We start from the raw sequence: 12,291 nt of genomic DNA, 5'->3' as shown, positions 1-12,291 counted from the left end.
CCCCTCCTATGGGCTCACACAGGGAAACAGATGCTTTCATATAACTCTCAGCATTGAAGCGGATTTGCTCTCTTCTGGCCCAAAATATCTGTCCAGGATGGAATTCTTAAAACCCCGGGGGCCCTGGTATGATTTTGAGCCCAGGCCTTGAACCTGTCATAAAATGTAATGGACAGTATATTTTTAACTGCTGAAACCAGGGAGTTCATATAACCTATGAAAACTGAAAGAACATAATGCTTCTTTCTGCAGTTTTTGAAGCATATTTGGAAGCATTTCAGAAACCACAAGATGGTCCCTCTCATTGTATCATTTACCATTAAGACTAAAGTTCTTGACCGTTTTTGTACATGGACCCCTTTGGCAGTTGGGAGATGTTTTAAGCTCATACAGTAAGATACATAGAACTTTTTAAAATATGTAGATTTATATTGAAATTCAGCTATCAGTGTTAAAAAGAAAACCCACATTTGTAATATTATTACTTTTTATTAATACATTAAATAATGAGCTCTGACAATTTTGAAGTATTGATGAGCATGAACAATATTCCAAGGCCTCTACAACTGCGATATAGTGTGAAAATATCTCAGATTTCAATTGTTGACAGAGTCATAAGTCTTTCTAATACTTCAGTGGTTTGCTGCCTACATTTATAATGAAAGGAAATGCTTAATTTCAGTGAGAGGCTAATAAAAATGAAGATGTAATTTTTTTCTCTCCAAGTTCACAGACCCCTGAATTCTCTTCTAGGTTGAGAACCTCTGGTTTAAGATGTAATTTTGGATGCAAGTAGAAAAACAAACAATCCTACAGTTTGCATGGCATGCATCATATAACTCTTCAGGGATGAGGAGCTCATTATTAATTTTGTGGATGCTCCAAGCCACAGATCTTTTATTAATTTTGTCCCTTTCTTGCCACTCTGCCCCTTGTAAAATTCAGAGCCGTGTGCACTGGAGGTGCTTTGTGAGCAGCTCTAAGAAAGAAAAAGTTTGCCTTGAGGAAGCCTGGGGCTGATCTGTATCTTTAATCCACCCCCTGAGCCCCAAGACTTATTCACAGGGTGCTAGTTCTGTTCTTTTTGAGAATAACTAGAAGGAGGGCATGGTGAAACTCTGAATTGAAAGTAGGGGAGCATAATGGTCAACACGGTAACCTGTGTGGGAACCCCAACTCAATGCACGGCTGTCCTGGATCTGCTTGTGTTTTGATCAGATGTGAGGTCGGTGTCACCATCCTGCTACATCTAGCTTCTCTCATCTCTTTAAGGATATTTCAGCCAACAAATTCAACATGGGATTTATTATGTGGTATCTCACATCCGCTTCCCCAGGAACAGAATCTGGGGTGGGAACTTCTGCCTGAGATTGACGGCGGCGGGGGGAGGGGGCTCTCAGAAGTGAGGGAGACAGATGGGGGCAGGGAAATGTTGGGTTAAGGATGTGGTCTCTGGAGAAGCTGAGCCTCAGCCTGGTCCCACGAGGGAGCCACAGACTCTGAATCGTACCATGGAGCTCATCCATCCAGAGGCCAGCGGGGTGGGCTGTTTGACTTCTGCATCAGCCAGCCAGGGGAGTGGGGCACATTTTAGTTTTCGGTGATACATAAAAAGTTACAGATTGAGCAGCTTAAAACAATACCCATTTATCATCTCGCAGTTGGGAGATCCCTTTTGATACGATACTTTAAAACAGTGATTTTTTTTTTTTTTTAGCACTGCCAGACCCAACGAAACACCCACCCCTTTTATAATATTTTACAACATCCCTATAATCATTAAAAGAAACAGAGGTCAAAGCTGATGTGGGATGAGCTGCCTTGGGAGTCTGATTTCTGTCCCTTGGCAGTAGAGACAGGCACGAGGGTTAGTCCTGACATCATGCACCCAGTGCTGGTCATGCAGGCCAGAGCGCGAACAAGGAGGAATTTGCCACCTGCAGACCAGCATCCCCTGGGAGCTTGCAGGACCTGACTGGGTCACTTTCGAGACCATTCACAGCTCTCAGAATGCTGCCTTGTCTGCCACATTTCCCTCCTGGTAAGAGACTGGGATCCACAGGACCCACAGAGCTGTGGGATGCATTCCTCCTGACCACGGTTCAAAGACTTCCCTGACCAGAGCCCCCCTCTTTGCTCTGACTGCTGCATTCATACTCCTTCACAGAATCTAGGGGTGCAGAAGAAGGGGTCCTGGCCCTTTGATCTCGGTGAGTCTCTTCACTTCTTGGCCCTTGGTATTTTCATCTCTTTCATGAAGGGGGCATAGGATTCCCTTTGGGTATGGCAGGGGGTTGAGGGTAGATGTTGAACAAGCAGGGACTGTCTCTCCCTATGTCCAAGTCCACATTTTATGTGTTGTGTGTATATAGAGAAGTATGTCTGCTGCCACAACTTTTGTAACCCTGAGTAACGATGTAGGTCAGGTTCCTGGATGAAGAGCTTGAGATATGAATTTACCTGTATAGGATTTATTGAGGGGGCGCTCTCAGCAAAGGGCAATGAGGACAGTGGGGGGGGGCGGGGGAGGGGGTTGTCCCAGCTGGAGACCAGCCTCAGCCTGATCCTGTGGAGGAGCTCTGGGGAATGAAGCACAACACAAAGTTGTCCTACCTTTTAGTGGGGAGTCTCCCCTTTTATACCCCTGTGGCAGTCAGTCATTGCCAGTGAGGAGGAGTGGGGGCATTAAACCTGTTTCATAACGTGGCTCTCTCTGAACCAAGGACGTTCCTCTGTAAGAGGTAGCTGTGAGCTAATGACAGCTGACATGCAGCTGGGAGATGGGTGCACCAGCCCCAGAAAGGGCCTGTCCTCCTCCCTTTCCATCCCCCATCAATCTGTTAGATCACCTCCGTGGTTCTTATTCCCAAGGCTGGCTTACCAAATTCATGACAGTCCCCATGGCCCATAGAATTTCAAGGTCCTGTAACCTGGTTCCAGCCTACTTTCGCTCGCTGTCTGCAAGCCCCTCCCTGCCCCTCACCCTGTGATCTTGCCCCGCAGCCCCTTCTCCGGTGGTGCCCATGGTGATACCATAACGCAGGCGCCACTGGCTTTAACTGAGTACCAGGAGCTCTCCATGGTGCTCGATGTGTATGGTCTCCAGCCTTCACAACAGCCGCACAGGGTCGACTGTGTCAACCCATCTTACATCTGTGAAAACAGGTTCAGAGAGATGAAGTAACCAATGTCACACAGCCTGTAAGAGATGGAGCTGGGACTGCCCCGGGCCCAGGATAGTCTCATGTCGAAGTCCTTGCTTTCCACCTGTCTGCTGCCTCCATTCCTCAGCCTGGTCTCCTAGACCTCCAGATTATCTCCACTGGCTGATACAACAGCACTCATACCCATCCCCCTATCAGCCTACTGAACTTCCAGTTCTTCTTCCAGGCTCCCCACCTCTCCACGGACTCTTGATACTCCCACCCACACCCCATTCAGGGTCCCAAGTGATTCCCTCTCACTGGGTTCCCACAGTTCTTGGTTGGGTGCCTGTCCCTCTGCATCATGGCTTTTTGCTCACATCCTCCTGCCTACATCCTCTCTGCTTCCCTATGCCTAATACGGTGTCTGGCCCAGGCACACACAACCAAGGGTTGGGCAGAAGACAACCCAGCTGAAGTTCCTCGGGAGGGTCAACCACAATGTCTGCGCACTCACCCTTCCACCTCCCTCCCACACACGTGTCACCCCTGAGTGCCGTGTCCTGCCTACTGCTGCCACGTGCTACCCCATCAGACAAGAGCATGCTCCGTCTTGTCCAGGAGACAAGGTAGAGCTGACATCCGGTTCACCACAGCCACACTTACCACCCGGGACTTAGCTCACCCAAGAACTAGCGCTGTATTTCCTCCCTTCCCACATGGCTAACAATGTAATGACAGCTTTTCAGGCAGGAGTTGAGGAGGGGAAACATTCTCCTGATAAATGTATTATTCAGTGCTAACATGCATCCCAGTTTCAGAAACTTTACCTGGGAGGTAAGGGGAAATCCTTAACATCAAGCAAAGATAGGAGTAGAAGACAGAAAATAATCAAGTGCCAGAATGGGTCATGAGGACACTGGGGTTTGGTGGGGGAGGGGGCGTGTGGCTGGGAGGCTGGCATCCTCAAGCAACCTTGAGCTGGACCTTGAAGGGTAGAATCCTGTTTTGTAGGGAGAAGGGCATTCCGGACGTGGGAACAGCATGAGCAGGGGGCACAGCTGGTCTCAGCAGTGGGAACTGAGCAGATGAACTTGGCTCAGTTTTATCCCGGTCCTCACAAGGTTGCTTATCAGCTTAAGATGCAGAGAGAGGAGATCGACATCCCAGGGTTTTCAACTGTCTGCTGAGCCAAGTGGGTCCCTACCCTTCATCCCCATGTTTCCTTCATCTAACGGGCAGAGACCACTGAGTGGCAACACAAAGGCTGCTTTTAACTCTGGCCATCCTGGAGCATCTGTCCTGAGGTGAGGGCTGAGGCTGACACACCAATGGGATATAGGACTGATGGCTGAGTTGATGTGGGAGAAGGGTAGTGGGGAGCAGGAAAACTTGCCTGTGTCAGCTCTGCTCATTTTGCCTTCATGGGTTACGTTTTTAGCATTTTCTTCTGTGTTAGTTTTTTATTCACCTACAAATATTTTTAAAAGTCACTGTGGGGGCTTGGGGCTAGGAGATGGGAGGAGAGAATTAAGAGAAGAAGGGCAGGGCAGTAGATTAGAAGCCAAAGTTTGGTTTTCCCTAGGGGACACATAGACTGGAAAATCTCCATACTGGGCCAATTTCGTCTGGTGTCGTTTAGCTGACAAATGATGTGTGTAATTATCTGTGATGTAATTAACATGTCTCTTTGCAAAGAACGTTCTACAAGGATGTGACATGCTCTTAGAAGATTGTTTCTAAATGGTCCAAAGTTCTAATCCCCCACTGGCGTATTTTGGAATGCATGCAGAGAAAAAGAAACAAAACAAAAAAATCACAAAACATACAAACATACAAATCAGCTTCATAAGCAACACCTCCCCCCCTCACCACAACATACACACAGAAACTCTCAAGAGCAAACCATTTTCCAGATATCCAGCTAGCGGTTGTTTTATCTTTAACGAGGAAAAAGCTTCAGTGGGTTATGTAATTTTCATATATAATGAATGCAAATATGTCAATTGAAGAGTCATTGATGGCTTTCTGAGCATGGATGCTTGCCAGAGAATAATACATAGCAAACTAATAATGATACCTAGTTCCATAAGATATTATGTATAGAGTAATCTGTTGTCATAATTAAAATCTCTAATTTCATCGAGAAACTTTCAGAAACAAGATGTACTGAGTTGCTCACCATTTATTTCTGCCTCTCATGACCACATTCCCGGAGTTCTTTGAATTCAGCTGTTTTTCAGAGCTCTGTCTAGTCAGTGTTTATAACTGAACTCATCCAAAGATAAAGCTTTGTCTCTTCCCAGGGTAAATTTTGTCTCATAAGACTCTTATAGTCCGTTGTGCTTTTTGTAAAGTTTTGCTTAAAATTATTTCCAGGAATTTTTCCCTCGGATTTAATTTAAGTTTTCATTTATTTTTTCAATTTATAGGACTCTAAATGAAGTCACACTTGGCCTCAGTTTTTTCTCTCATAAAATGAGAAATCGGTTGTTGCTACATGTGGAGTTCATAATAATTCATTTTGTAATAGGGCAGGTTTGTGTTTTTTTTTTTACAGATTTTCAGAGTTGCCATTTCAGAAATTATGATAAAAATAAGAGGCATCATTTATTGCTTGCCTACAGTGTGCTAGTCATAGTGCTAGGCTTTTATATATTTATTAAGATTACTATATCGTTATAAATATATTATCCCTCTCACGGTGGCCTCTGACATTTCTGAATAGTCCATCCTTTTCCGTCTCCGTGCTTCAATCTGGATATTTTCTGGTGACTTACTTTCTGGATCACCGGTCTTCCGCTGTGTCCAGTGTGCCTTCAGTAGGCCTCCTCTGGTCTTGACCACCATCTGCATCTCTCAGCCCCAGAGTGCTGCGGAATCAACAATTGCCTGGGAGGAAAGTTGGTGTCAGATGTCAGCCTCCGGATGCCTCTTTTCTCTCTCAGATCTTGGCCTTCAAGTCCAGGCGGCCTTAGTAGCCCTTAGCTTTAAGTTTTATCTTCACAGACTCATAAGACTGCCAGAAACTCGTTCAGACACCGGGCCCTCTGAATCACCACTTCACATTCAGGTTCTTTGCTGCCAGTTCCACGCCGCTTCCAAATCCGCACACGGCTTAAGGGGCTAGTGCCGCCACATGTTGGGGTCCCCTCATTGTCCTTTCCTTCCCGTGGGGACCCTAGACTCTGAAGTCCTGCCTCTCTTTGTAGTTCTTGAATACCTTTAAACAGGTGTGTGCCTGTGCGTGCCCGTGTGTGTGTGTGTGTGTGTGTGTGTGTGTGTGTGGTCCAGCCCTGCTAGTTGTCATCAGTGTTGAGGGCAGCTCTACAGTGTTACTACGTGATTACTAGAAATGTAAAATCCTCACATTGCTTTTAAAAGAATCTTCAAGCTTCTGAGAGTTTTAAACTGCCTGAATCACTTAACTGCTATTGTAATCTTTATGATCAGAGAGAGAAAGGAAAAAGCATTCCACTTTCGATTCCACTTTCAGGGTTTCTCATTCCTCGGCGTACCTGAAAGGCCGCCATGGGCAGAAGTAGAGCCCTGTGTAAGGAGAAAGAGGTAGAAAGGATCCAGGGAAGGGCCAAAAAAAAAAAAAAAAAAAAAATCACATGTTTGGAAAAAGAAAAAAATACCAAGGCCTCTTTAAAAAACACTTAGAGGGTTTTTCCAAAGCCAATTATCTGGCTTAATGCTAGTGGCTTCTAGTGGCTTATTTGCTGACCTTCTGTGTTATTTGCACATTTAAAGTGAGGCCAGCCCTTCCTGTTCTCATTTAGTTGACCCCTGCAGCTGCTAGTTAGCTAAGAAAGATGACAACCCTTCGTTTCTTGGGGAAAAACAGCTGAGAGGTAGGTTTCTAATTCTCGAGGCAGGTTGGGGGTGCACAGAGCTCAGGGCGCACTTAATTCAGGTCTTGGAGCAAGGATTGGAATCAAATCACCCTGGGGGAGGGTGGTGGGGTTTCCCCCACATAGGAATGCATGCCTTCTTCTGGGCAGGTAGGTGGGTTCTTATGATTTGATACTAATTATACTCACCAATGAAAATTCTGTGATTCCATAAATAAAGGAGACAAAGGCTTTGAGGCCTTGGACAACTGTCTAGACACCCCAGGCTAAAGGAGCAGAGCAACCCTGGTGGTGGGTGGCACCTGCCTGTCGTGGGCTTCCTCTGCAGGGTTTTCCATCTGAGTTACTTCTGTTTCATTTTGAGAGCAAGATGATCAGTTAGAGGGAAAAGCCCAAAGGACTCTCCCTAAGGAATGGGAGTCCATAGGAAGGCATGTTGCTCTGAGGCCTTCACTGCCTCTTGCCAGCAGACTCTGCAAGGCCACACAGCCCTCCCTAGGGGCGCCAAGAGAATGCCTTTGCATGTGAGGTGAGCTGAGGAAGGAGGAGGTTATAGTCCAAAGGAGGGCAAAACCCATCCCTGGGAAGATGGTTGGATGGGCTCGTGGTATAGGCAGAGGACCTATGGCAGGTCTGTACGAGCCAGTACCAGGGAAGGCTGACCCTGGACACTGGAGCAGGGGGACAGTTTTGCAGAAGACAAAAGGAAGCACTGAGGTTTAGGCCCAATCAGTATATTTGGGAAGATTCCTTGCAGAGTTAGAGTCTGGAGCCAGAAAGGAAAGTTCTGTGTTGTAACAAAGCTCAGTATGTCTACACCCAAGCTCGTTGCACACCTGTCCTTCCGTTGGTACCATGATGTTGAGTGGCATGTGTCCATGCACTCACGCAAGCTGAACACAAGGGCATCCTCCGTAACTCTTGATGGAAGAGAGATCGTCCCCATATCCAGTCCCCAAGTCCTACCACCTCTTCCTCCTAAGTCACCCTTCCGTCCCTCCCCTTTGCTCCATCAGCACTGCTGTGTCCTGGCAAAGGCCTTTACAGTCTTTCCTCTGAAGCCCTATGGCAGCTTCCATCTGTCCTGCTTCTCCCCAGGCCTGCCCCCGTCAGTCTGCTTCCATTCTACAGCTATGAGGATCTTTCTAGAACACAGCTTCCTCCAGCTTCCTGCCTGGCCTCTCTGCCTCGCATCTCACCCCTATCAGTGCCAGAAACCCGAGGGACTCTTCTCGAGCCCAGCCTCTAGCATCACCTCACCCTCCTCTCAATTCTTCCCAGCGCCCAGGATGAAGTCAGCACAACCTGTGAGTCCCCCTGAGATCCATTCTCTGCTTCAGCCTCTTCTCTCCCTAGTCCTCCCCACAAGCCCAACTTCCCCACCTTTGGGAATCACATGCAATCCACTGGACGCCCCATGTCCTCTCCACCCTGCTGGACCAGCCGTGCTTCCTGCCTGCACTCTGGCCGATGTCCTTCTGTCTTACGGCTGAGCCTGGGGCACCTCCTCTGAGAAGCCTTCCGACCCTTTGTCCAAATCAGATGTCCTTCATTTGTGTCTCCAAAGCCTCTTCTGTTCTGTGCGTGTTGCACTAGATGGTCACTGCTTACCTGTTTCCCTAAGGGTCTTTCATATCTGTCACCCTTAGGCCCAGCACATTGCCTGGCATAAAGTAAGAACCCAATAAGTTTCAAGTTGAGCATATGGTAAGTTCCCTGTAAAACCTCAACCACCACAAATTCTGCCACCGCCCGGGGGGTGTTCTCCATGTGGCCTCCTTCAACTTTCAGAATCAGGAGACTTCCTGTAGATTTTTCGTGCGAAAAGGTAGATTCTTTTCTCCTGGTCTGTCAAATAAGTGTTCAACGTTAGAAGCTTCAGTTCATAGTGGTGATTTTTCTTTTTTTAAAGCAGTAACATTTCAGTGACTACAGTCTGTGCCAGAAGGCTAAGCCTCTTCTATCCTAAGAAGGTCCTCCACTAATTGCAGTGTTGATCTGAGGGAAGCTTTCAAAAACGAAAAGGAAACCACTAAATGTTGCTGCTACTTTTCCTTTGCAGCTCAGATAAAACAAACACAGCGTCGGGGGGGATGTCCTCTTGGGGGTGTTGGCGCCTTTCAGCATGCTGCACCCTCCTCTGCCTCCGCCCACGGCTTGGTGCGGTTTTGGTCCCTTCTGCCCAGAGCTACCAGGACATGTAATAAGAACTGTTTTTCCAGACTTCTTCATTAAAACAGGTTCTTGCAATCAGTGCCAGAGCACAGCATCTGCACGCCTAGATGTCAGACTTCATGACTCATCCCCAGTAAGCTACACCAGTACGGTTTCCCTCCACGGTGAGCCTGGCTGGAATAGCCGCAGGTTTAGGAACAGTGCTGGCATACTTGTGTGAGAAACAGCCCCCTCCCCCCGCACCCCTGCCCTGTATCCTCTTCAGTTAACAGGTGATTTTTGAGGGTGATGTCAGAACCTAAAGCAGTTGGGATAACCATTAAATAGTATTTTATGGACTTCAGGGTAAGCAGTTTTGCTTCTGGTTCTACCACTTGTTACGAGCTTTGGGGTGGAGCGTGATTTATTTGAGCTCCTGAGCCTCTGTTGCCTCATCTACGAGATGGGAGCAATAATCTTACCAGCTCCGGTGGTATGCAGATTAAGTAAAGTAACATCTTGGCCCCAGTCTCTGGAATACATGCATTTGGTAGCCAAGAAATGATGAGCTACTTCTGTCTACCCCACCCCGAGATTCAAACTTTCGCCCAAGAATAAGAACATAATGACTGACTTATTTCACTGTGAAGGATTTAAATGAAAAGGCTTAAGGTAGTCAACCTTAAAAACAAACAAACACGGAAGCACTTATTTGTAAAACCATGAAGATCGCACTGGTTTTTTATTCCCCACACCCCCAACAGTCTTTAAACTCTGCTTAGCAGAGTCAGCAAGGCAGAGGAGATCTGTTTCCCAGGAGTGTGTTTTGCTCCCAGAAAGGGCATAGGTATTAAAATCTGAAAGTCAAGAGAATTTTCTGGAAGCAGTTTATCCAAAAGGCTTCCCCATCCCTCCCCCTGGGAGAGGTCCTATATTTTAGTTATGCTGAATGATTGAATCTATTACCCACTGAATGCTTTCCTGAACACAAAGATATATCATCTCCTGGCCACTCAGGCCCCCACCCCCAGAGTCATCTGTCCCCCCCGCTCCCCAGGTGTGGCCACATCTGGCTTCCCACCCCACAGCGCCCTGGTTCCCGTGCCGCCACCTCTCCTGGGCCGCTGTGGGACAATCCTACTCTGCCCTCCGCTGCGTGTGTCTGTTCCACAGTCGACCTTACCCTCTTTCAGAGGCAATTGCAATAGAAACAAGCAAACAAACAAACAAAAAAAAAACCAAAACAGAATAAAAACCCTCTTTAACGTTGTTTAACCTGGTCTCTCCCCACCCTCCACCCACCCTCCCCAACTTGTTTGATCTCAGACCTTTTTATTTATTCCCCTCCTGAGGAACTGAGGTTCCTAGACCCCATCTTGGAGAATGCTGCTAATTTGTGGGCGGGCTGCCACCCATTCGCTTGTTAAGGTGGATTTGAGTGCAAATGTTGGTCGGTAAGGGCATCCACAGTAACCCGTCGTGTGCTAGAGTTCTGTGACTGACTGGACCATCTCCAGCGTACAAGCTAAGCGAAGAAAACAAACCACAGCATGCCACCAACTGCGATTCGCCCGCATCCGCTTACACTGGACCAATATCCAAAACCTGACAGGCGTGCCTGGCTCTGGAGAGGGGTGCTGGGTGCCAGGAGGGCTGGGAGCAGGTTCCTCACTGTGCACTGCTTGGGAACTTTAGAACTTTCTACTGTTTTGAACACAGCTCTAATCAGCTCGAAATTCCACCAAACTTCACACAGAGAGTGGTGTGAAGTCCTCACCTCTGCTCCTGGCTCTGTGATTGACTTCTGCCCGCCTGCCCAGCTTCTCTCAGTCCCTGACGGGCCTGCCGTGCTTCTCTGCTGGCTCCCTGCCCGTGACAGGTGCAGAGCAGCGGGGACTTGGCTTATTCGTGCCACATCTCAGATTTGCCCCACTCCACTTGGAAGCCCAGCTCACACAGGATGTGCTGGCCCTAACACGGGACTGCCTACCCTGTACCCCTGCCTCTAAGAGGAGACCATTACACTGGGGGACCCAGAGTCCCCAGGAGATGGTGACACCTCATACCAAAAGGCCAAGAGCTCCAGGGTTGAACAGATGCGACTCAAATCCTTATCAGCCTTGTGCCCTGGGGACCGTATCCTTGTAACTTCCTTTCCCTTTTCTGTATGATGGAGGATGAGAAGTCCTAGTTCACAGGGCTCAGGCATGTTGCTCATCTGTCTAGAACACCTGGTACAGTGCCCGGCATCTTGTAGGTGTCCATTGTCTGTTTGATTTCTTCCCTTCCTCTCCTTCCTGTTGTGACTAGCAACCTGTCGTTCATTCCTTTGGGTCTTAAAGCCCTGGGGTTTCAAAAGAAAGAACATAAGGCCAGAAATAAGACTTTCAATCCTAGCTCCACCGATACCTAACCCTGGGAAGACAATAGGCTCCTCAGTGTTGTTGGATCTCCTGCCCCAGCACAAGAGCCATATTCATCTCCGTACAAAAGACTTTTGGTCATCCAGACACCACGGATACAAAGGGTTAGCCTACAGCGTGAGTGCAGATGCTCTCCCGCCCGTCAGCTGGCTTATAAGACTATTTGGAAGACAAGTAAGGTAATGTGTTCCATATGCTAAAGAGAGGATGATTTAGCACCACGCAAGGTAGAGTGGGGACGCCCCCGCTCATTAACAAGGTGACCTTGGACAAGACGTTCACTGCTCTCTGCCTCAGTGACCTCATCTAAAATATGAGAGCAATAAAATCTTACCTCACAAGGGCAGGCTGTGAGGATCCTATGAGGCAATCCATGTGGAAGGTCTTGGTAAACTGTGAAATGCTCTTCACATGTCGGCCAGATTAGCAGTTCATGCGCCTGCTTGTTTATTGTTTCAGCGGCGAGTGCAGGACGTCATCAGTCCCATCGTGTTTGAAGCCGCCTACAGCCTGGGCGAGCACGTGACTGGAGAGGAGGAGAGAGAACTGCCCCCTCTAACACCAGTGCTCCGCTGGAAAAAGGGACAGAAGATTGCCCAGAAGAATCAGGTCAGATCCTTGAAGCTCATGGCCAGGGCCCAGGGTGGCAGGTGCCTGCAGCGGAGCTTGTGGCCCTGGGTGCCTCGGCACACCCCCTCTCTGCACCTCCCTTTC

The 12,291-nt window shown here is 48.0% G+C and overlaps 1 protein-coding gene across 6 annotated transcripts in view; it reads left to right on the top strand.

The window, feature by feature from the left end:
- Positions 1-12,291, top strand: part of ITGA9 (integrin subunit alpha 9) — a 339,913-nt gene that overhangs the window by 163,792 nt on the left and 163,830 nt on the right. For all 6 annotated transcript variants that reach the window (XM_073902077.1, XM_025884438.2, XM_073902092.1 and 3 more), the window contains exon 16: positions 12,037-12,186. In XM_073902077.1, coding sequence (XP_073758178.1) covers positions 12,037-12,186 — 150 coding nt within the window. The remainder of the gene's footprint in view (positions 1-12,036; positions 12,187-12,291) is intronic.

The sequence above is a fragment of the Callorhinus ursinus genome, unplaced genomic scaffold (assembly GCF_003265705.2).
Source record: "Callorhinus ursinus isolate GAN/ISIS: 27379988/994484 unplaced genomic scaffold, GSC_fseal_2.0 scaffold1, whole genome shotgun sequence".
NCBI lineage: Eukaryota > Metazoa > Chordata > Mammalia > Carnivora > Otariidae > Callorhinus > Callorhinus ursinus.
This window is presented reverse-complemented; position numbering and strand designations above follow the sequence as displayed.